The sequence below is a fragment of the Chanos chanos genome, chromosome 2, assembly GCF_902362185.1.
Source record: "Chanos chanos chromosome 2, fChaCha1.1, whole genome shotgun sequence".
NCBI lineage: Eukaryota > Metazoa > Chordata > Actinopteri > Gonorynchiformes > Chanidae > Chanos > Chanos chanos.
The window spans coordinates 31,215,904-31,241,025 of record NC_044496.1 but is presented as its reverse complement, the minus strand read 5'-3'; the positions used below and the strand labels follow the sequence as shown (position 1 = coordinate 31,241,025).

Genomic DNA, 25,122 nt, shown 5'->3' with positions numbered 1-25,122 from the left:
TTTGGAGAATCTACTATATACACCTAGGGGATCCTTTAAAACACTGGATGAGGTCGGTTTTGCTTATATAACACCTTGTATTGTATTACTCCTTTAAGTATATAATCCTGAAAAAATACAAGAAAAAAAGCTTGACTTTACAGCATGTCACTTTAAAGCACATAGACAATTATCCGTAACCAGAACCATACCATGGCTGCCAGATATGTCATCATCCCAAGATGACATCATTTTTATATGCCATAATCCAATCGCTTTGAGGGCTACACACAGGTCGAGGGTAAAGACTGGGGGCAACCTTGATGCAAACAGCTGGACACTTTGTCTCATGCTAGAGTCCTATTGTGCTCCATGCAGTCTGGAAAGAAAGTTGTAGTTATCCATTTAAACAGAGGACAGTGACATGCTCCATTTTCTTCTTGCCCTCTCCTCTTCCATCAGTCTTGCCCCTCTCTCCTTCAGTTGCTCGACTGCTGTATTTTTCAGTGACAAGAGGGCTGGTAGGGTCAGGATAAATGTTTAAACCTTCTGAAATAGGCATATTAGAGTTGAGCAGGTGCTAGCGGCACAAATGTTGAAGCACAATGCTCTGTTTTCTATGGGCACATTGTGGGTTCTTGCATTATGACTTTATATAGAAAGTGGCTTTGGAAATGGGTGCACAGCTTTTCTGTGGTGCCCTGTGTTCATGCATACACAGGTCAGAAGGAGCCCAGTGCTGACAGGCTCATGTCGGAAGGTGGAGCCATGGATGGACAGGGATGTATCAGGTTTGGAGCAGGAACCACAAGTACATGTGACTGCTACTGGTTTTGCGTTCTCTCTCTTTCACTCTCTATCTCTCCGTTTGTCCAGAGGGTGGACGGTTGGATCTATGAGCGATAGTCCTTCTTGCTATAAGGCCTGTTTCCCAGTATGTGGTCTATGTCTGAGACAACATAAGAAGTCATCTTTGGAAGGACCTGAGGGGGCAAAGAGAGATCACACCATCCTCACTATTTAATGATTAAACAAAGAGAGATCACACCATCTTCACTATGTAATGACTAAACAGAGAGAGATGACACCATCCTCACTATGTAATGACTAAACAGAGAGAGATCACACCATCTTCACTATTTAATGACTATACCAGACTTAGAGAGTGCGCATAGATTTGTTGAGTCTGTGCAGATGGTTTGAATGTCAGTGTTTGCATGTTTACATGCTGTATGTGGTTATGTATTTGTGTTACAGCAATGGGCTGAGATGTACAGTGACTACAAGGACTGAAAGACAAACCATCAGGTGACACTGCAGAAAAAGAGTTCTGCAGAGTTCTGACCTTGAATGCGATTGGCTAGAAAATGAACATAAACAAATAGACAATGACAATGATCTGGGAAATTTTTTTGTACTTTTGTCCAGTTTTGTGACATTCTACAGCTAAACTGGATTTGATGGTTGTTGATAGAATGTTTTTTTAAGGTCTGTGTAACTGGATAACACAACACACGATCGACTCATGTAACACCTCAGTGAGTAAAAAGACATATTGTATGGCCACACTGACAAATAAAAGAAAGAAATGGACTCGTTCAACTGGTGGTGCAGAAAATGTTTTTATATTTTACAACAGACTGGTCCATTTCGGCCCAATGGAGATTTTGACTGTTTCATAGTGCTCCTTGCAGCACTGTGTACTGTCCTCACCTGTATTGCCCCCAGGTTCTCTGTCAGTTGTTCTGGGCTGGAGGTTCCCAAGAGGACAGAGCTAACCCCTTCATTTCTCAGACACCAGGCTAAAGAGAGTGAACAACAGGAGAAAACACACGCAAATGCAAATATTAACCAAATAGTACAATACCAAACAACAGGCGGGTGGTATGGTGGCGCAGTGGGTAGCGCTGTCGCCTCACAGCAAGAAGTTCTCGGGTTCGGTTCCCAGCCGGGCGGCCAGGGTCCTTTCTGTGTGGAGCTTGCATGTTCTCCCCGTGTCTGTGTTGGTTTCCTCCGGTTTCCTCCCACAGTCCAAAGACATGCAGGTTAGCTGAACTGGAGGCACTAAATTGCCCTGGGTATGAATGTGTGTGTGAGTGTGTTTGTCTGTGTGTCTGCCCTGCGATGGACTGGCGAATTGTCCAGGGTGTTTCCCTGCCATTTGCCCTATGAGCGCTGGGATAGGCTCCTGCAACCCTGATTAGGATAAGCAGCTTAGATAGTGAGTGAGTAAACAGCAGGCTGTCCCACCACTGCCCACTTGACAGAGTAATACCAAAATGGCAGCCTAGTAGCTCTCTCTCCTCTTTCTTCTGTGACAAATGACTTGACTTGACATGACACTGCTGAGACCCTACACAGTAGACAAGTGGACAGGAGAGGTAAGGAACTTAGTTGACCTTAGCTAATATTCAGTACTGAGAGAGGAGGGGAGTGAGTTCTTACCCACAGCAAGCTGCGGCAGGGTGCAGCCCAGCTTCTCTGCAATGTGGCCCAACTCCTTTAACTTAGCCTGCTGCTTCTTCCCATCTTCACTCAGAATTTTATCCCTCAGCCACTGGTATGACTGCAGACAGACAGACAGGTAAACAAACAGACAGACAAACAGATAGATAGATAAATAGAGAGGGGGAGGGTAGAAAAGCTCTTTTTATGATGAAATAAAACACAAACTTCATGCTTTGAGAATAGAGCACACCAACAGTGTCCATGCCACTAATGAGTGAAGAGATAGAGGGGGTGGGGTGGGGGGCTCATTAGTTCATCTCTGTGGGCTTTTTTGTACCACTTTTGTACCAGGCTTTTTGTACCATTGACATCAATTATAATTCCAACCAGTAAAGCTATTTAAAATTGAGCAAAAAAGGAACAGTGTCAATGTTCCCCCATTATGAATCCTTTTACAGTCTCTTTCTGTGAACAAACCATCTAAAACCGTTACATTAGCACTGTGTAATCACTATTCATGTTTCCACACTATTGCAGAACTGATCAACCCTTCTTTTTATTTTTATTTATTTACTTTTTACAAAACCTTACACACAAGTCTCTGCATAAAGCATAGTTAATGTCAGTTAGTTCATTTTTCATGTAGAAAGCACAACATACCAAACTCAGCTCAATTTCAACTGAACAACTGAGTTTATACAGTCTTAAAGGTGCAAACCTTTACAGGTTCAATTCTCCCTTATTTTATCTGAATACTTTGGTTTTTTTTTAAGTTCACAGTTGCACCCTTGTGTTATGTTGTGAAGTGCAGTATTTGAGGAAGTTGCATTGAAAAAGCAAAGAGAGACTGATTCACAACACTTTCGATAAGCAGTGTTCTGAACTGATCTCAGGCATGTGTTATTAAGTAGTCTCTGTGTATCTGTTGGCTTTCGTGTGCAATCTGAAGGCCACATTTAATATGAACAGAGGGCATTAGAATGTTGAATGTTTGTGTCTGCAAAGTCTGAGGTTTGGCCAGTGCAATGTGAATCTTTGGCTTTGATTTTAGAATTTGGAGGGAAAATGGAGTTTCACATACAGTGTGTAGGTTGTTGTGAAAAACTGTAGGAGGAGCTCAGACACTAGCAGAAATATATAATGAGCAGTTTTAAATATATGAATATATTACATGCACTGAAACGTAGTGTTTTCAGATGGGTTTGGACTGGATATTTATACTTCATGGTTTAGCGTTTCTCATGCATATTTAAGTGTGATGTGAGGGGGAGAAATGAAAACACCATGATGACATGGTATCAGTGTACCTTCATGGAAGCCCTGGAGGATTCTGGGATGCCATTCTCGTACTTTCCTGTAATAATGCCACAGGCCAGGGGAGACCATGTCATGGCTCCCACACCTGTATTCAAAGAGAGAGAGAGAGAGAGAGGATGAAGTAATATAATCACTCAGTTCATAATGCATAAAGTCGGTGTGTAACACAAGTTCTCCTTACTACTTTACACCAAAACATTTCCTGAGAAAATGTCTTCCCAAGGCAGCAATGCCTCTCTTTTCTGTTTAGAATAACTTTAGCCTGCCACCTTGAAAAAGTGTGTTTCAGGTTAAGAACAAATCAACCAGCCCTCCATCAGTGTATGTGCCTTGTGTCTGTGACTGCAGCAGATGCACAGGCCTGTACTGGAGAGCACCTGTCCTCTTTCCAATGGGGCACCTCTAGAGAACAGTCACAAAAATGTTCTGCCACCCTAACTCTTTCACTCTTTTGATGGAGCGCAAGTGTATTCTCTTCACACACACACGCATATACACAGACACATGTACACACGCGCACACACACACACACACATACGGGGGTGAGGGGTGATGGACACTTGCCTATCTTGTGATAGAGCTCAGGCAGTTGCAACTCCACCTTCTCTCGCTGGAAGAGATGATACTCAGCCTGCTCACACACAGGAGGGATCAGGTTGAACTGTCGTGCCACAGAATACGCCTCCTACAGAGGGAGGAACAGAGTTGTCAACTTTATTAAAAGATGAGAAATCAGTTGATGAATTCTCCTGATTATCTTTACCCTGACTCTAGTGAATTTAGTAATTTTTAACCTGTTGCGTTTTTTTTTCTTTTGTTCTTTTGAAATTTCACATCAAGGTCTCAGCATGTTTTGGAAGATTCATACAAACAAATACATGTATCATTTTCTTTTTGTAGCCTTGCCACTGAGAGCTGGGTGTGTGTTTAAGTGGGAGGAAGACTTCTGGTGTGACAGTGAGAAAAGCAGTGAGCAAGAACACAGGGAATGAGAGGGTGCTGTAGGACATCTCCTCTCTGCCACTGTTTCCCACACCACCCAGCATTAAAATACAGCGTGACTTAATGAAGCATTTTACATTGCAACATGCTCCAATTTTCACCTCTTAAATCTCACAGCAAGGGACCATAATTAAAGACAACAGAGCTGGCATATGCTGAGAGGAACAAAAATGTGGAGCAGATGAATAAACAAATAAAACAATAAATAAATAAAATCTAGGGATAAGAGAGGACATTCCCTGCCCTCTTTCCTTCCTCTGCTCTGAGTCAGTTCTTTGTTCATATTTTTAAATTTAGTAAACCATCTGAGAAGAGCTTTCATTTGCAGATGAAAAAGTGTCTTTGTGAATGCTCTGTAGAATGCATCTATACCCTATTCAACTAGCCTTGCTAACTGCCAGTCTCAGTCTAAGGTCTGCCCTGTCCAGTCTCACTCTGAAGTCTCTCCTGTCTTGTCTCACTCTAAAGTCTCTCCTGTCCTGTTTCACCCTGCAATCTGCTCTCTCATGTCTCACCCTGCAGTCTGCCCTTTTCTGTCTCAGTTTATAGTCTGCCCTGTTGTTTTCTTGGAGAAGGAGAGCTGTCATCCAGAATGATGGATGTGTGAATGAAAAGGATAAGGGCTGCATACTTCTCTGTGACTCAGCACCCTGCTAAGAGCAAGAGAAAATCCTGACACGATATGCATTACTCTCAGTCAATCTCCCAGGGCAGTTGCAAGTAGGGGTGCACAATACTGACAAAAAATGATATCTCGATATTGTCTGGGATTTTGTCGATGACGGTAAGTAGACAATATTTTGAATCCTTCAAAGAAGTGTTTGTAAAAGTTTCTTATATTGTACTAGCTTGCTCTTGTTAGTAGGATATTAATTGTTGCTTACTAATGATATTATTGGAAACAACATATTTAAGGAAAACAGGACTTATTTATGGTCGAGCTGTCTTTAACAGCAACCAATTTCCGACAAAGTTTGCAGATTGCTGTCTTTTGAGCAACATCCATCTTTTTAAAGCCAAACCACTTCCATGCAAGTGGGGATGATCCACGTCAAGCAATTAAATCTAACAACATAGATTGCAAGGCTGATGGTGTCTGTATTTTGTCTCCTGGCACTGTTTGTTCACTCATTTTTAACTTCAGTCACGGATTTTTAGGCAGCTACACTAGCTTAACTTGTGGTGCGGTGACCACGTACGCCTATATTAGCACACTGCATGCACTCTCAGTGTGCACACACAGTAGACTATCCTACTAAGCTACATGACGCAGTGAATGCGTGAACTCTCAAGGTGTGTTTTTGATTGGTTTTTGCAAAGTGAGTGACATCTTCGATAATAATATCAGCTTGCACATCTAAAATAACAATTAAGATATTATCGTAGATGATATATATCGCACATACCTAGTTGCAAGTTTTGTGAAAGCATTGTTAGAGGGTTGTGTAAATGTTGTGATAGTGTCACTTACCATGATTTCCATAGCAGTCCAGCGTGAGGTGCCCCAGTACATGGCCATCCCTTGGTTTATCACATAAGTCATGGCCCTGACGATCTCTTGACAGAGAAAACAGACCCATCAATCAACCAGGTAAACATTCACTCAATCAGTCAGTATTATGGTCAATTAGTTAGTGATACAGTAATACAGTCAGTCAGTCAGCAATACAGTCAGCTGGCTAACACAAGAGGTGAGTTAGATTAGGAACCTCTGAAAACAGCTGGCTAATACAAGAGGTGAGTCAGAGGTAGATTCAGGACTCGTGTGAATCGTGGCATTACAGCATTGGGTGTGAAGAGATATGGACACTGTCCATGGAACCTGCAGGGGGCTTTCCACCCTATGGGCCAGTGTAGAAGAGGATAAGCCAGCCATGGGCAACAACCAACAATGTGGCAGTCCTAAACCCTCGTGGTAGGACCACTGCCAATGCCTGCAACGAAATCCAACACAGGACTGACCTACAATAAAGTACATGACTGGACGCATGGAATGTACAAACACTTGATCAAGTGGGAAAAGTATAGTGTCACCCAGCAGATGAAACAGTGTGCCATTAGTGTGCAGAAAGTGTGTAGTGTTCAGTCAGGAGCTGAACACTACACTGCAACTGAAGGAGAGCTAGTTGTCTTCTCAGGAGGCAACTTCCACAAAGCTGGATTGGACATTGCCCCAAAGAGCTCCTCATGATGTCCCTCAGCACGGTGCTAAGTCTTTGGGGGTGGTTGTTGGCTCTGGAGCAAGCTTGTGGTGACGAGTCAGGTTTGGTCTTGAGTCCAGAGCTCTGGGGTGGCAGGCAGAGTTCAAGAGTGAAAGAGCCACCCTGGAAGAGACTACAAGTGCATAACAGGAGAAAAACAAAGCAGTCCAGTGTGAAGCAAGGAGAGACAAAGCCAGATGGCTGTAGAAACAGTACAGAGAGGTGGAAGATGGGTTTCAGCACAATAACACCAAGAAGGCACACAACTTCATTAAAACTTTGAGAGGAGACATTCTGTCTAAACAACACAATATTAAGGATGAGGAGAGCTGAGTCTTAACAGACCTGGAGGAAACTCTTAGAGGACGCAAAGAACATAGTCAGAGACTTTATCATGATGAGAACAATGTAGATGTTGATAACTACATTCCACATCCTGAAATCCCTCAAGTGGAATTACAGGGTTGTGAGAATGACAGAATGTGAAGAACACCACACTACTACCCTCATCAGTCATACAAGCAGGACCAGTGTGGCAAAGAGAATTGCACATGTCCTAAACTCTCTTGAAAGTAGATGCTATGAACTAGTTTGACAAGTGCAAACTCTGTCCTCAGGCCATAAGCCTCCACAAAAAATATCCTGAATCAAACATTCCAAACATACGAAGAGTTAGTTGGAAAGGGCTGCTCTAAGTCTGCTCTGAATGCACAGCGCATTAATTTTCCATTACCCATTTCCTGATAAAACGGCTGTGATCACAGTGCTTTGGTGTGCCAAGTGTAGAGATGAGTGAGTGAGAACAGAAGACCAGAGCTCCATGCCGCTGTGGTGTCCTGAATGAGCTTACCTAAGGAGCTTTAATATACAGCACACAGCATCGCAGAGAAAGTAACTGCTCCACTCATGGACACCATTCAGAATGATGCAGCACAAAACACCCTACACAGGCCTCAGCCCCTGCATGCATAATGAATAGACAGAGAGAGAGAGTGAGTGAGGAAGCTGACGAGGAAGAGGACAAAAAAGGGATGAGGTCCATGATGTGTGAGAGCATCTGTCTTAGACTCCTCAGAGGCTGACTGGTGTAATTACTAAACAGTACAGATCTAAATTGAGACAAACGGATGTTGAGCCAATGGAGTTTCACCGTTTTGCTAATTACCTTGGTAATGAGTCGTGTCTTTGTAGTGCCACTAAGAAGTGAATGCGCTTATTAACCTAAGCCATCGTGTGGCGTGATCTAGTATCAGAACCCTTAAAAACATGGAATGAGCACAGCACTTGTGGAGATTAACACTTAACTGAAATGCCAACTTATATACTAATTAACAAAAACATTAGCTTCCTATCTAATCCATCAGCTAAAATATACAGGCCTCCACCTCTAGATCTAGCTAATTAAAGAGGTGACAGCTAAAGCCTTTAATTATAGACCAGTAAAAAGTAACTCACTAAAATAAACTTGTCTTACAGAGCACCCTGTTGCAAACACAACAAACACACTTACTGATGATTCATGTCCATCCTTCTCCTTACTAAACCACTGCTCAGAGAGCTCTGATGAACACAAACTTATATATATATCCCATTTTTTCCATATGTCTCTTAAATTTATCTGTATTGTCACTCCACATAATCACTAATCCACACTGATTTTGTAATGACCTCAGATGTATCTCATTCCCTCTAAATTTTTCTGTTATGTCTCATAAGTCTTTCTTTGTTCTCATCCATTTAACGTTCTGAGGACAGTAATTATCCCAGTGTCAGCCAGAAGAAGACAAAGCCCTCCTTTTGAGGTTTCTCTCCATCTCAGCCAAAAGGAGTTTTTCATTGTCATTGTTGCCCTAGTCTTGCTTACTGGGGGTTTCAGGCCCGGAATCCAGTATAGCTGCTTTGTGACAATGTCAGGTGTACACAGTGCTACCCAATTAATCAGTTGTCTGAAGTTTCTAAAGGCAAAGAAGTGAATCAGTGCTTCACTGAGACATGACACAGTAGTGATGTGAGGGAGGGGCTGAATGTTTAAAAGAGACTCATCTGACTGTGACAGAGTTAAAATGAGCTCCTGGGAATAGCACAGACCTTGGCACACTCTACTCTGAGAGGCCGCAGCGACGGGGAATGCATTGAGCCAAATGCTGTAAACAGATGTATGTAATATCATGATGTAAGATTTACTAAAACATACACTAGTGCACTACAGTGTTTGTGTGCTGTGGTAAATTATAGTAGCCAAACGGGACAGGCCTTAATCCACCATGCACTACAGTGTTTATTGTGTGCTGTGGTAAATTATAGTAGCCAAACGGGACAGGCCTTAATCCACCATGCACTACACTTTACTATGACACAAAGCAGCCAAATTATTACTTGTATGTGGGATTTTGTAATGATTTATTGCAGTGTCACCTACTGTAGTATACTACAGTTAATTAACCATACTATGGTTCAAAAACACTACAGTATTTACTATAGTAAAATGGAAGGCATATTACAGTTTATTTACTATAGTATGATGGAAGAAATAACATGCTCCCTTAAGATAATCATTGTAGCAATCATGATAAAACAATGTAACAATAATGTATTCATTATTATAGGGGTGAATCAATGTAATAATTTATTTTAAAAGTCGTAACTACACAATCTTTTGTATTACAAGAAATATCAAGTTCTCTGTGTTCAAAAAGAGGAGGCCTGTGAGGCCCTTCAGGGGCTGCATGTGAGATAAGGAAGGGGCCTCTGCCGGTGTGTTGTGGTCATTAACAAAGCATGCAGACGGTGAAATGCTCAAGATTACATGGTATGTCTTATTCCACTAATGAGTGGGGCAGTAAATATTGGTGACAACTTATGCTTGTTGTAAAGGGAAAATATGAAATAATGCTGTATAATAATGCTGTTGATGGGGAATCTGTGAGGCTGGGCCGGCAGAGGTGCCCAACCGCAAAGAGATGAGGCAATGTATATCCTTTTTTGGGGAATTGATAAGAATATGTATAAGAATCGGTGTATGTTTGTTGTATGCTCTTTGAACTGCACAATAAACTTATAACATTGGACTTCTGTTGTTTTGTCTCAGGACAGGTACCAATGTGGTGTCAGGTCACATCTGGCCCAGGCTGAGAATTTTCTCCCACATTTACAATTTACAATTTGGTATCTGGCAGATGCTTTTAGCCAAAGCGACTTACAATAAGTGCATCAGTCAGATTCCTAATACCTCATAAGCAGAGATCACAATAAGACTGAGCGCTAATTTACCCCTTCATATTGCTCCCCTGGAATACTTTGACAAACATAGATACAAGACAAGGTTGGTTTTTTTTTTTGGTTTTTTTTTAAATGTAAGGAAAGGGAAGTTAGGCAGTGGGGGACAGGTGGGTTCTGGAGAGGTAGGTTTTCAGTTTCCTGTGGAAGATGGTAAGGGATTTCGCAGTCCTAACTGCATGAGGGAGGTCATTCCGTGGGGCAATGGCGGAGAAGAGGCGTGGTCGGGAGGAGAGGCTGCCTGGTTCCTGAAGTGAGGGGACCGTCAGTTGACCAGAGGTGGTAGAGCAGAGAGTTCTAGTAGGGGTATACGGAGTTATTAGGGACTGAAGGTATGATGGGGCGGAGCCTCTTCTGGCCTGGTAGGCCAGCACCAGTGTCTTCAACTGGATGCGGGCAGCTACCGGAAGCCAGTGGAGTGCAGTAAGCAGTCGAGTGACATGAGAGTGCTTTGGGATGTCGAATACCAGGCGTGCAGCGGAGTTCTGCATGAGCCGGGGCGGCCTGATGGCGCAGGTTGGCAAGCCAGCCAGTAGAACGTTGCAGTAGTCCAGGCGGGAGATGACAAGCGCTTGGACCAGGAGCTGGGTCACCTGTTGCGTGAGGAAGGGGCGGATTCTCCTGATGTTGTAGAGGGAGAATCTGCAGGATCGAGTGACTGCTGCGATGTGATCGGAGTAGGTCAGCTTGTTGTCAAGGGTCACGCCAAGGTTTTTGGCTGCTGTGGTGGGGAACACCACAGATCCCTAGATGGTGATTGCAGTGTCGATCGTTGGGGAGTTCTTAGCGGAAAAAAACAGAAGCTCTGTTTTCTCCAGGTTGAGTTTGAGGTGGTTAGCAGACATCCAGGAGGCAATGTCAGCTAAGCAGGCTGCGATACAAGGCTGAACCTGAGAGTCAGAGGGGGGGAAGGAGAAGAACAGACAGAGCACACAGTCATAGATTGACAAAGAACCTAAGTTAAAGCGAACCCTGAAAGAATCTAGCACGAAGTAAGTTATATACGGTGAATGACAACAGAGTAAACAGAAATCGCAGCTACTCAGGCAAATAACAAGCAACAGAGACAAACCAGAAATCGCGGCTACTGAAGCAATTTAAATCAAAGCCTTACTTGGATCCTGCTGTGAAGCAATCTGACTGAAAAACGATGCACACATATTTGACTGGCAAGCCAGCCAGGAGAGGCTTGGGGAAGCCGACTGCTTGGACGGACCTGCTGCTTCTCAGGTTGACGGTGGCCACACAAAAAGGTAAGCAGAGCCTTTTTTCCAAAATTCTGCATATAACTGTCGAGTTTGAGAGCAGTGGGTCTGCTCTGGCCAAGGCATTATCTAGCCTCTCCTCTAAAGAATCTAAATTATGACAGAGTCCGATGCAGTGATATGTGAGTGTGAAATTGTGTGTGTGAGACTAACTGGTCTATGTTGTTTGAGTAGAGGCTGTCTATATTACATGGGCTCAGGGACTGGTGCATGGAAGAAGGTGCTTGCTTTTCTGTTTGGGAGCGCTTCCAGTATAAGCTTGGTTGTTTCCCGAACATTTCACTTGAGGAGTGGAATTGTAGGGAAATTAACCCGCTGGATGATGTCAACCCCTGAGAGTCTAATCCAGTAGAAGCTTGGTGGCTTCCCAAAGGGCTCTGGCCTGGCGAATACCGGGGGCAGATAGGGAGGCTATCCGCTGGAAGTGGACTCCCAGCCGGGGCAATCTGGGAGGTGACGTAATGCACTGCACCTGCCTCCCGGGCTTCGGGCAAGTAGACTGCGGAAACCTTGAGGTGTTAACAACCAGTCTGCTTAGGTAAGTATCTAGCCCTCCGTGAGTCCCCTAGGGACAACACACGCCGGAGGGTGGTATGGGGCCAACAGACCTTAAAATTGAACAAAAGCAAAATAGACTTGCTAAGGGGCCTGTTTAGGATGGCAGCCTAAAACTGGGTTAGCTAAGGGGCTTGTTTAGGACGGCAACCTAGTGGTTGCTAATGGGCCTACGGGAAGGCAACATTTGGTGAGAGTGCGAATGTGCCAGCAATTGTATGAATGAGTGAACGGTATGAATGGCGAGTGAATCGTATGTACCGAGTAAAGTGAGAGATTGGATATGTGAGGAAGAGAGGTGGAGAAAAGCACCAATTAGAGTGTTTGATTCTGAAGTAAACATAGCAGTGAGTGGTGAAGAGAGTTATCAGATAGGAAATATACACGTTGTTAAAACAAGAGTTGTGTTTAAAGCAGTATTTTTAGAGCCATGTAGAGGCAGAGGAATGTGGGAAAGAATTAATAAAAGTTTGGCAATAGTGACAATTTATGTGGGAAGTTATGTAATTTGGAGTACTCATAAGTCAGTAGTAGAAGAGGAATTAAAATTATCAGGAGCGCATTAGCTGAGGAGTTTTTGTTGGATATAGATGAGTTTAAACCATTCCAGCAGGTGCCACGGGGAGACGTTAGGACCTCCCTAAAGATTGCCAAGTGTGTACATTGTCGTGAACAGCACTTGCTTTGCTATCTGCCTCAGTTCAAAGAACCACTGAGTAATGTTTAATGTCTATGCTGTGGCAGCAAACATCCATATGCGAAGTGTACATGTTGAAACATGGAAATAAATTAAGCAGTAAACTCTGTATGTGATAAAAACGCGTGCTACTCATTTTTGTCATTGCATTTGTATTATCATATGTAACCGCCGTTAACTGAGTCTTTAATTCTAAATGGACAATGTACAAACGCAGGGAGTTATGATTTACAATTTGGTATTTAGCAGACACTTTTAGCCAAAGCGACTTACAATAAGTGCATCAGTCAAATCCTATTACCTCATAAACAGAGATCACAATAAGGCAGTACATTGATTACCCTTCGTATTATGCTCCTGGAATTCTGGGACAGTAAACGAGAAATACAAGACAAGGTTAGTAGGTTTTTTTTTTTTTTTAATATATATATATTAAAACAGTGGGTTCTGAAGAGGTGCATTTTCAGTTTCCTGTGGAAGATGGCAAGAGTTTCCGCAGTTCTAACTGAGTGAGGGAGGTCATTCAACCACCGCGGAGCAATGGCGGAGAAGAGGCGTGGTCGAGAAGAATGGCTGCCGGGTTCCCTAAGTGAGGGGACTGTCAGCTGACCAGAGGTCGTAGAGCGGAGGGCTCTAGCAGGGATATAAGGAGTTATCAGAGACTGAACGTATGATGGGGCGGAAGCTCTTGTGGCCTGGTAGGCCAGCACCAGTGTCTTCAACTGGATGCGGGCAGCTACCGGAAGCCAGTGGAGTGCAGTAAAGAGCGGAGTGACATGAGAGTGCTTTGGGAGGTTGAATACTAGGCATGCAGTGGCATTCTGAACAAGCTGGAGTGGCCTGATGGCGCAGGTCGGCAAGCCAGCCAGTAAGACGTTGCAGTAGTCAAGGCGGGAGATGACAAGCGCTTGGACCAAGAGCTGGTTCACCTGTTGTGTGAGGAAGGGGCGGATTCTCCTGATGTTGTAGAGGGAGAATCTACAGGATCGAGTGCTGCAATGTGACAAGAGTAGGTCAGCTGGTCGTTGAGGGTCATGCCAAGGTTTTTAGCTGCTCTGGAGGGGAACACAACAGATCCCTCGATGGTGATTGCAGTGTCGATCATTGGGGAGTTCTTAGCAGGAAAAAACAGAAGCTCAGTTTTCTCTAGGTTGAGCTTGAGATGGTTAGCAGACATCTAAGAGGCAATGTCAGCTAAGCAGGCTGCACCTGAGAGTCGGGGGGGGGGGGGGGGGGGTGGTGGAGAAGAACAGCTGTGTGTCATCGGCGTAGTAGTGGTAAGAGAGACCGTGGGCAGAGATAAGCTGTCCCAGTGATCTGGTGTAGAGAGAGAAGAGGAGTGGACCAAGTACAGAACCTTGTGGGATCCCAGTGTGGAAAGGGCGGGGGGAGAAGACTGATTCCCTCCAAGAGACCTGGTAAGAACGGTCGGACAGATAGGACTTGAACCATGCGAGTGCATATCCCGCGAAGCCCAGCCCAGCAAGGGATGAGAGGAGAATCTGGTGGTTGACCGTGTCACATGCTGCGGAGAGGTCTAGGAGTATGAGGACAGAGCTGAGCAACTTCGCTCTGGCCAAGTGGAGCTCTTCTGAGACAGCAAGGAGGGCCGTCTCGGAGGAGTGGCCAGCTTTGAATCCAGATTGATTCTGATCCAGGAGATTGTTCTAATTTAATAACTATGAAGCACATTTTTTTAATGCAGGCCTACATTGGTGTATCAATTGTCACTAATTTTTGCACTAGCCTACTTGGACTGTGCGTAACTAATCATCATATGACTCTCATAGTTTGTGTGTAGACTATGGTAAGCTTTATTCTCATGTCATGACATTACATTATTTTAGACAATAATTTACAATATTAAAATGCAATGGTTTTGCAAAGCAGATAAACGTATAATAAATGCATTTTTGTTTCACGTACAGTAACTAATTATTATATGACTTAGATAGTTGGCAGGAATTTTGCGAATGCTAATTCATTCAATATAATAATACCCTACACAAGAATCGGCACAGTATGGGTTGAACAAATGGCTGGCAACCCACGGGGTAGAGCACGAGAGTGCAATACCATGAGTGTGCTGTTACAGTTGTAACAAGGTCTCTTTTTTTGTCTCTTTAGCACCTCCTAGTGGTGTAGTTTGGTAACACTTAGAAATAAATGCATAGTGATGTCACAGGAAGTCAGATTCAGGAAGTAAGGATGACCAGGAAGTTTGTTCAATCACTACAGTGTGACATGTTGATGAATGTTCTGACAGATCCACTCATATCTGCTCTCATCCTCCGTCTTTCGTGGCATTGTCTGTATGTATATTGTTTATGTCATACTTACCTATGCATTTTTGTTCATATTTTTTAACACTTGTGAAGTTTGTGTAATGTTGCAGCAGATAACTAGCAAATGTACCAAGTGATTAGCGAAAGTTCTTCAGACCATTAATATTGAGTTTCATCTTTATTGTAGTTTCACACTTTCTACATTAATAAACCTGTGGACAACAAAACAGCTGTCTTCAGAGTGTTAATGGAAGAAAGGTGTTGACACTTGCTGTCAGTTCCCCTTCTCATGCGCTCAAGGAGGGAAAGACAGTACAGTGAAAAGACAGCACTCTACAGACGAGGTAACGAGTTACGGCAATTATCATCACACATTAATATCTTCAGCAGCTCAATTACTGTAAAATCCACTCACCTGGATCATGGAGACAAACTCATCTGCTCCAAAGACAAGGTCTTATGCCTCTGGCTTCTCAGCGCGTTCTGGGGGATCAGCAACGAGTACAGCTGCTGCGATGGCTAGGGCCAAAGCTGAGGCAGCCAAAGCACGCTTGATGTTTGCTGAGAAGGAGATGAGACTGAAGGTAGAGAAAGCTCACCTGGAGGCCTCGATGGAGATGCTGACTCTAGAAAAGGAAACTGCCGCAGCAGTAGCAGAGGCCGAGGCCCTGGAGGCAGCAACAGATGCCAGTGAGAAAAAAGGCAGCTGTAATCTTTCATTTATGTCGTCACCGCTCGACCCCGCTCAGCGCACGAGAGATTACGTGAAGGAGCAAAGTAAAGAATGTAAGGACAGACAGTTAGCACATGGGGAGGACCCATCCTTTCGAGACGAGACTAAGCGGTCACACGCAGAGCCATGTACACCCCACTCTGCACACACCCCACGTCTCAGTACAGAGAGAGCTGTTCCCCCTGCTGTTCATACTAGCGTCCACGATACTCACACCCATGTTCCAGGTGAATGTAAGCCTCGGGACCATTTTCTCACTCCAGATGTGGGTCATGCTCCGGCTCGACATGGCAGGCACCCTCACGGAGTAACCTTCGATAACGATGATGATGATAATGATGATGATGGACGGCTACCACCGCCTCCACACAGCTGTGCAGCACGCCATCCTCCCTACAGCAGCAGCCACGCTATGTCTCCTCAGCCTCATGGTTATGCTCTGCGGCCCACTCATGCTGATGATTCCCACATGGTGGATTTTGTCAGATTTCTTGCACGACGTGAGCTTGTCACAACTGGCCTGCTTCAATTTAATGACCAACCAGAGAGCTACAGAGCTTGGCGTCGTTCCTTCCAGAATGCAGTAAGAGGCCTAGATTTGTCACACAACGAAGAAATGGATCTTCTCGTCAAATGGCTGGGAAAAGAGTCAGCCGAGCACGCCATGCGCATCAGATCTGTCCACATAAACCAACCAAAGAGAGGACTGGAGATGATTTGGAATAGGCTGGATGAGTGTTATGGCTCAGCTGAAGTAATCGAGAAAGCTTTGTTCCAGGCACTAGATGACTTCCCCAAAATCAGCAACAAAGATTTCTCCAAACTTAGAGAGCTCAGTGATCTAGTGATGGAGGTGGAGGCTGCCAAGGCAGAGGGAGATCTTCATGGCCTCTTATACCTCGACACAGCCAGAGGTGTAAACCCCATTGTTCAAAAATTACCGCATGGCCTCCAGGAGAAGTGGCTATATCATGGATCCAATTACAAACAACAATACCAGGTAGCATTCCCCCCCTTCTCGGTCTTTGCCGACTTCCTCCACCATCAAGCACGGATCCGGAATGATCCATGTTTCAACTTTGCAACCCAAGCAGACACCAGCAAATCAGAAAAGCCTCCATGGAAAACCAGCAGGTTAAGAGAGGTCTCTGTTCACAAAACAGAAGTTTCCACGGGTGCCCATTCAGAACAAGATGGACACAGAGAGAGAGCAGATGATCCTGATAAGAGATGTCCTATCCACAAAAAGCCACACTCTCTTCAAAGGTGTGGTGCATTCCGTGAGAAACCCATAGAGGAACGGAAGAACTTCCTCAGAGAGAATGGCATTTTCTTTAAGTGTTGTACCTCTACATCACACACTGCCAGAGAGTGCCAATGCAGTATCAAGTGCACTGAATGTGACAGCGACAGACACACCTCTGCTCTACATCCAGGACCAGCGCCTTGGGTCAAAGAAACTAGACCCTCTTCAGGGCATGGCGGGGAGCCACACCCCACACCATCCACGGAGGTCACTACTCAGTGCACACAGGTCTGTGGAGGAGATCTCACTGATCGATCTTGTTCGAAGATTTGTTTGGCCAAGGTCTATCCTGGGGGACACCGTGACAAAGCAGTGAAAGTGTATGTGATCCTTGATGAACAGAGCAATAGATCCTTGGCTCGTTCTGAATTCTTTGACATCTTCAAAGTTCAAGGTCCCACTGCATCTTACTCCCTAAAGACCTGTTCAGGTGTGACGGAGAACATGGGTAGAACAGCCTCCGGCTTCTACATAGAGTCACTGGATGGGAAAACAGTTCAATCTCTACCAAGTCTGCTGGAGTGTAATGAGATACCAGATAATAGAACAGAGATTCCAACGCCCAGTGCTGCCCTTCACCATCCACATCTGAAACCAGTCGCTCACCTCATTCCAGAGCTAGAGCCCAACACTCCGATCATGTTCCTACTTGGTCGCGATGTCATCAGACTCCACAAGGTCCAAAAACATGTCAATGGTCCTCCTGAGGCTCCCTATGCCCAGAAACTTGGTCTGGGATGGGTGATCGTGGGCAATGTCTGTTTAGGCAGTGCTCACAAGCCAGTCAATGTGAACACGCTCTTCACTAATGCCTTAGAACGAGATCGTCCAACCATCTTTGAGCCATGTCCCAGTGTTCTACACGTGAAAGAGAGATTCGGCTCTAAACAGTCAGATCTCTCCGTTGCACACTCCAGAGAAACACTTACCTGTAATGGAGAAGATACTTACCTAGGCCGCACAGTGTTCCAGCTGACCAGCAATGATAACAAGTTAGCTCCATCTATCGAAGACCTCACTTTCATGGCAATAATGGAACAGGGTCTCAAGAAAGATGACAGTAATAGCTGGGTGGCTCCTCTGCCCTTCAGACTGCCAAGACGCCGCCTTCCTGACAACAGACTGCAGGCTCACAACCGCTTTTCTTCTCTCAAACTTAGACTTGAGAGGAAACCAGAGATGAGTCAACATTTTTTCTCATTCATGGGAAAAGTATTTGAGAATGGCCATGCGGAGGTTGCCCCTCCCCTGCAAGAAAATGAGGAACGATGGTATCTACCTACCTTTGGAGTGTACCATCCAAAGAAACCTGGAAACATCCGCGTCGTATTTGATTCTAGTGCCCAGTACGACGGGGTGTCTCTTAATGACGTTCTCTTAACGGGACCTGACCTCAACAACTCTCTCCTGGGAGTCTTCATTAGATTCCGCAAAGAAGCCATCGCTGTGACAGCAGATATTAAACAGATGTTCCATTGCTTCCTTGTGAGGGAACAAGATCGGAACTTCTTACGCTTCTTTTGGTTCCGAAATAACGACCCTACCCAAGACGTCAGCGAGTATCGCATGACCGTACATGTCTTCGGGAACAGCCCCAGTCCAGCAGTTGCCATCCACTGCCTCAGGCAGTCTGTAGGGGAGGGAGAGCCCCACTATGACCCCGAGGTGAAGCAGTTCGTTGACCGCGATTTCTACGTCGACGATGGGCTCAAGTCGCTTCCTACTGCTGAAGATGCAATCAGTCTGCTGAAGAAGACACAGGATATCCTCGCCAACTCCAACCTGAGGCTGCACAAAATTGCCTCCAACAACAAAAAGGTTATGGAGGCCTTTCCGCCCCAAGATCGTGCCAACAATCTGAAGGACTTGGACCTAGGTTCTGGACAACAAACGTTCTAATGAAATAATAACCGACTATTAACACTGAAATGAATGATACACTGGCCGAACGCAAGTTGATCTTGTAAGCAAACTATTTGCTTTGTGCAAGAAGCGCCATCTAGCGATCATTATGTGTCAGTAACAGTGTCCTTGCCTAATGACTCGGCGATCTTTTGACCGCCTCGCCGCGCTACAAGTAGGTCAAACCGGCACGGCGCTTCTAGTGTTAAAGCAGGACAATATATCTTAGACAGGGGAACCTCAGGAAGAAAAAGGAAGGATTGAAGGGGAAATAGAGCTGGAACCGATAAAGGGGACTGTCAAACTTGCATGGAATCCCACAGACACCCACATAGATGCAGGTACACACACACATGCAGGCTCTCCTATACACGCAGGCACACACACACACACGCGCATGCACTCATATACACGCAGGCCCACACACACACAAGCACACATACTCACACAGGCACACATACTCACACAGGCACACAGGCACATGCAGTCTCCAAAGAGAAGGAGGCAGAGGGGGGCCACAGCAGGGAAGAGTTCAGACAGAGAGGAGCAACAGGAGGTACATACAGTGATGAAGCAAGGCAACTGATGGATAAATGAATGGAGGACCCACAAGAAAGGGTAGACACCAGACAGTCTATGGACATTACATAAGATGTGGACATTACAGATGTAGGTCTAGTCAAATCTGCACAACCAATAAAAATTAAAGTCAAGGCAGGGGTTAATTTACCATACAAAAACAATATCCACTCACACCACAGGCCATAGAGGGCATTAAGCCTACTATTGAGGCCTTGGTACAGGCAGGAGTCTTAATCAAAATGAAAAGTCCATGTAATACCCCAATCTTTCCCATAAAAAAAAACACACACTTAAATGACTATAGGTTAGTGCATGACTTAAGGGTGATTAATGCCATAGTTGAAGCAGAGACTCCAGTTGTACCAGACCCTCATACATTGTTGTCAAATATTCCACCAGACACTCAATGGTGCACAGTGATAGATTTATGTTCAGCATTTTTTCAGTATACCCTTACATCCAGACTCGCAATATCTCTTTGTGTTTACATACCAAGGTCAACAATACACATAAACCAGGATGCCACAAGGATAGTCCAACCATTTTCAATGCTGTCTGAGGACTTACAATATATCAGTATTGACAGCACTCTAATTCAGTACATCGATGATTTATTAATTTGCAGTCCTACAAAAGAGCAGCGTGAAAAAGACACAGTAGTTGTCTTATGTGCCTTAGCTGAGGGAGGTCATAAAATCAGAAAGGATAAGATACAGTTGTGTCAACAGGAAGCACAATACTTAGGCAGGCAGCTGTGTGGTGATAAAAGGTGTATTGCTCCATCACACATAGACGCCATAATTAAAGCACCACAGCCACAAACAGCTGGACAAATGCTTTCCTCTCTGGGTATGACGAGATATAGCAGACAGTGGATTTGTGACTATGCCCTCAAAACAGCTCCATTATGAGCTATGATTAAAGCAGCAGGGCAGTCAAATAGTACTGCACCTTTGCAATGGACTACAGAAGCAGAGGCTGCATTTCAGTTAATAAAAGGTGAGCTGCAGTCTGCTCCAGCATTGGGCACCCCAGATTATAGCAAGCCATTTCAACTGTATGTAGCTAAAGAGCAGGTTTTGCTTGTGCTGTGATAATGCAGGACACACCCACAGGTAAGCAACCAATATCTTATTATAGTACTAAGCTAGATGCAGTAGAACAAGGTTTACCCCCATGGTATCAGGGACTTGTGGCTGCATCATTTGCATACCAAAAAGCTCCCACTATAACAATGGGACATCCTGTAACACTGTAAACATCCCACCAGTTACATGCCTTACTGACCAGTCCACGTTTTGAGTTAAATCATGCCAGGAACACTGGCTAAGAAGTAATTCTATCGACACCTGACCTTACTATTCAGCGTTGTACCACTATTAATCCGGCCACCAGAATGGTGCTCCCAAATGAAGGTGCTCCACATGACTGTGCCCGAGACATGGATGCCTTTCTCAAGGTCCATGAAGATCTGTTTAACCACCCTATCAATGCTGATCTTACATTATTTGTCGATGGATCATGTTATAGAGATGAAACAGGTAATCATTCAGGCTATGGAATTGCACAATTGAACACTCCTGATAATTCTCTCTCTCCAATACAAACCAAAAAGCTTGATCAGCCATGGTCTGCTCAGTTAGCTGAAATTAAAGCTTTGACTGCAGCATGTAAACTTGCAGCAGGAGACTGTGCTAAATTTTATACTGATTCGGCATATGCCTGCGGTGTGTGCCACATTTATGGTAACATTTGGAAACAAAGAGCATTCCTGATGGCTGACGGTACGCCAATTACATATGGGGATGCAATTTCGCAGCTGTTAGAGGCCATGCATTTACCAACAGCCTTAGCTATCATTAAGTGTCCAGCTCATCAAAAAATGAACACTATAGTGACAAAGGGAAATAATTTTGTAGATGAACTGGCTCGCCATGCAGCTGTTGGTACTAAATTTGTAGGTGTACTAGTAGCGGAAGGACCCAGTCCAGCAGGGGATTTAGATTCTCTCATACAAGCACAAGAACAAGCCAATGTCTATGAAGAGGGTTTGACTACAAAGGGGGGCAATTCAAACACCAAAAGACCACAATCGGGGTTTCAGGAGGGGTCCTGCGTGGCATTTCGTGGCACCTGCAACACTCATTCACACCTTACTTAATGATGTGCATGGTCAAGACCATTGCACAAAGGGGAAGGTTATTAGGCATATTCAAAGAGCACGGTGATCACCCTATTTGTCAAGAATGGTGGATCAAGCATTGCATAATTGTACAATATGTGTATGGCCTATAACAAAAGAATGGCTTTTTCAGCGCCTATAGGACATATTCCACCACCAGACGGACCATTTAGACATCCCATGATAGATTACCTGGACATGACTGAGAGGGTTCAGGGAAAAAGGTATATGCTGGTAGTAATGGACAGATTTAGTTGGTGGGTCGAAGCAATACCTACTGAGGGGCCAGATGCCAAGTCAGTGGCGAAGTTTTTGTGTACAGAGGTGTTTCCTAGGTTTGGGATTCCAGATAAAATAAGTTCTGACAATGGACCCTATTTCGTAGCTCAAATAATGGCTACGGTGACAAAGGTGCTTGGAATAAGGCAAAGGTTTGGATGTGTATCACCCCCAATCGCAAGGTATGGTTGAAAGAGTGAATGGTGGTTTAAAAACAAAATTAGCTAAAATATGTACAGATAGGAAAATTAATTGGGTGGAAGCACTGCCATTGGCACTAATGAGCATGAGAATTACTAACAGAATTACGCATCTAACACCACATGAAATGCTTACGGGTCAATCCATGCCTTTGCCATATCTGAGAGGACCATACAGAGGCCCTCCGCTTGAGCGGCTGGACAGAGAATTTGCTAACTATGTGCGACACTTAACTGTCATACACAGAACTATTTTTCAACAGGTAAAAGGCACCACTGAGGGAAGGAGTGTTGAGATTCCAGGGGACCTGCAGAAAATTCAGCTGGGTGACTGGCCAAATCAAGATCAAGAAGAGGAAGCTGTGCCACAGGAAGACAGGAAAAATGAAACAGGCCAAGAAGAGCAAAGACAATGAAAGACCCACAAGACCGGTTAATGTAAGGGCGGTACTGCTGATGTTTCCTCCGCGTGTGAGACTTCGGATATTGTTCAGGCTGGTGATATTCCTGAGACTGTTAGGGTTTGATCAGACAAATGCAAGTACAGTCAATCCAGGATATGAAGCCACCGAAGCTTGTGCACCAGTCAATGACTGTGGTTTGGCAATAGGTGTAATGGCCGCTTCACAAGGGAAAATACCACCGGGATCAAATGTGACACTGGCTTGTGTAAAACACCCCAATCAGACGTATATAGAGGTCAAAACATCTCAAAGACTTATGATACAAGGGTTACCCTTCCACCTCGATTGCAACAACACAGGGAAAATGAAAGTAAAAATTCAATATTTAGATAGTCATTGTATGCTAATGGACACCGGCAAAGTTATGGACACACAGAGAGCCCTAACATTGGTTAAAATCAGGTACATGGTAGGAACAGATAAGGTGAAGTGAGGTGTGACTCCAGAGCATGCCGACCAAGTAGCCGAACAAGTAAAAGAAATGAGCAAGCTAAGAACAGCCGAGTAGCAAACAAGTATGTTTTATAAGTGGTTAAAATACTTAGCTAAGCAAGTAAGTCAGAAGACTTGTATAACGTTATAATATGGATAAAACTCCTTGGATACAACCATTGCCTTTCACACCAGATCAGCGCGTGGGAAGTCCCTTAACACAAGTCAAGGAGTCACATACATAGACAGGTATGAATATGGAGGGGTGTTATTTGCCGTGCATGTTGTATCTTTCACACCAGGAGGGTATACTGCATATGCAAAGCTATCTTAAAGCTGTGTCCTATGATGGTATAACGTACCTAAAACAATTTTATGAAGACTGCATAAGGATGTTTGTGGAGGCAAGAGATGAGGAGGCCTTAGTACCGCCAGTAGTAAAAATACCTGATACAAGTATCCCCTGTGCATTGTGAGAGGAGAGCTGAAGAATATAATAGATGCACTAAAGGGAAGCGAGGGTGGCCCCATCAACAAACAGTGTTCTTCAACAGAAGTAGCAAAAATAAGATGTAAAGAGGTGGTACGAAATAATGGAATCAGTGGGATGAGACAAGCGCCAAATGGGACTGTACTAAGAAATGCCTTTCTAGTACCTGATCTCTCTGAAGGTACAATACCACTGGTGCAGAAGGCTTGGGAACTGGAAGGCAGCACTGACTCGTATCGGACTGGTAATTTGGGTTGTACTGTTGCTTTTGATGTGTGTCACTTGTGTGATTCCCTTGGTTCGATCCATGATCACTAAGATGATAACCACAGTGGCGGGACAGTTTGCAGTGGTGACTGTGAGTGTAGCGGGGGATGAGGAATATACTGATGAGGAACTGTGTGCGGAATTCCACCGGACGAAACAGGCAAACAAGCTGGACACCCAGATATGCAGTCAGTCCTACTGATGACGACTCAACGCGCGAATGTTCCCAGACGGAAGGAGATTACTACGCAATAGAGGTGGAGAGTGATTACTGCACTATGAAGTAGAAGACGGACCATGTCACGGCTGAAGAATGAGGTTCCCCTATTACACAAACAACAGCTTGAACAACACGCCATCGGTAACAGAACCATATCACTGCGCTTTGAATGTGCTAGCAACCTGTCCACAGTGATGACCCTCTACAGTGTGCAAAGAACCTGGGTTGAAGACGACGATAAGCAGCTTCCAATATATACCTAACTAAATATGTTTGAATAATTTTGTGTATGAGGCAGGTCCCAACAACTGTATAAAGTAAATACTTCATCTAATAGTCAAAACACTGGTCCTTATAACACTGGAACATTGGGTACCGCTTTACAGTAAGACTACCCTTATAAAGGATTCATAAATAGCTTACAACTAGGTTGTTAATTAGATTGTAAACACTTTATAAATAATTAATAAACACTTATAAACAAGTTATAACACTGCTTACTTTATGTTGTCCCTTTATCAGTGAGCATGTTAAACTGTCAGCTTCATTTCATTTTTGTGAGCATTTATTTATTAGTTACTAACATTTATAACTGCTAAAAGGGAGCCTTATTGTAAAGTGTAAAATGCATGACCGTCTATTGATAAATTACCAACATTTATAACTGGAGAAAGTATTGGAAAGTGTGAAACACATCACCATTTACTAATGAGTTGCTGGGTTTTCTCTAGAGTGATGACACAACCTTTTATTTTGCAACAGCACAAACCAGGAAATAGGGTGAGGAGCTCAGACACCCAGGAGGAGCTCGGAGTAGAGCCGCTGCTCCTTCGCATTGAAACCCCCTTGGGTTTTTGGGGAGTTTTTTCTTGCCCGCCATGAGGATTAAGTCAGGGGGTGCCGTCATATTTTGATTTGACTGTTGTGGCCTGTAAAGCCCCTTGAGACTGTAAACAGTGATATTGGGCTCTAAATAAACTTGAACTTGAACTTGAACTTGAAAGGAGCCAGCTGGGGTGGTTCGGGCACCTAGTCAGGAT

General features: G+C 44.3%; 1 protein-coding gene across 4 annotated transcripts in view; it reads right to left on the bottom strand.

Annotated features, from left to right (window-relative positions):
- Window positions 1-97: 97 nt before the first annotated feature.
- kcnab1a (potassium voltage-gated channel subfamily A regulatory beta subunit 1a) overlaps window positions 98-25,122 on the bottom strand; it is a 111,738-nt gene continuing 86,713 nt past the window's right edge. For all 4 annotated transcript variants that reach the window (XM_030794208.1, XM_030794209.1, XM_030794210.1 and 1 more), the window contains 6 exons: window positions 6,218-6,303; window positions 4,309-4,429; window positions 3,735-3,829; window positions 2,425-2,545; window positions 1,693-1,781; window positions 98-962 (listed from right to left, as the gene is read on the bottom strand). In XM_030794208.1, coding sequence (XP_030650068.1) covers window positions 873-962; window positions 1,693-1,781; window positions 2,425-2,545; window positions 3,735-3,829; window positions 4,309-4,429; window positions 6,218-6,303 — 602 coding nt within the window. In that variant the 3' untranslated portion in view covers window positions 98-872. The remainder of the gene's footprint in view (window positions 963-1,692; window positions 1,782-2,424; window positions 2,546-3,734; window positions 3,830-4,308; window positions 4,430-6,217; window positions 6,304-25,122) is intronic.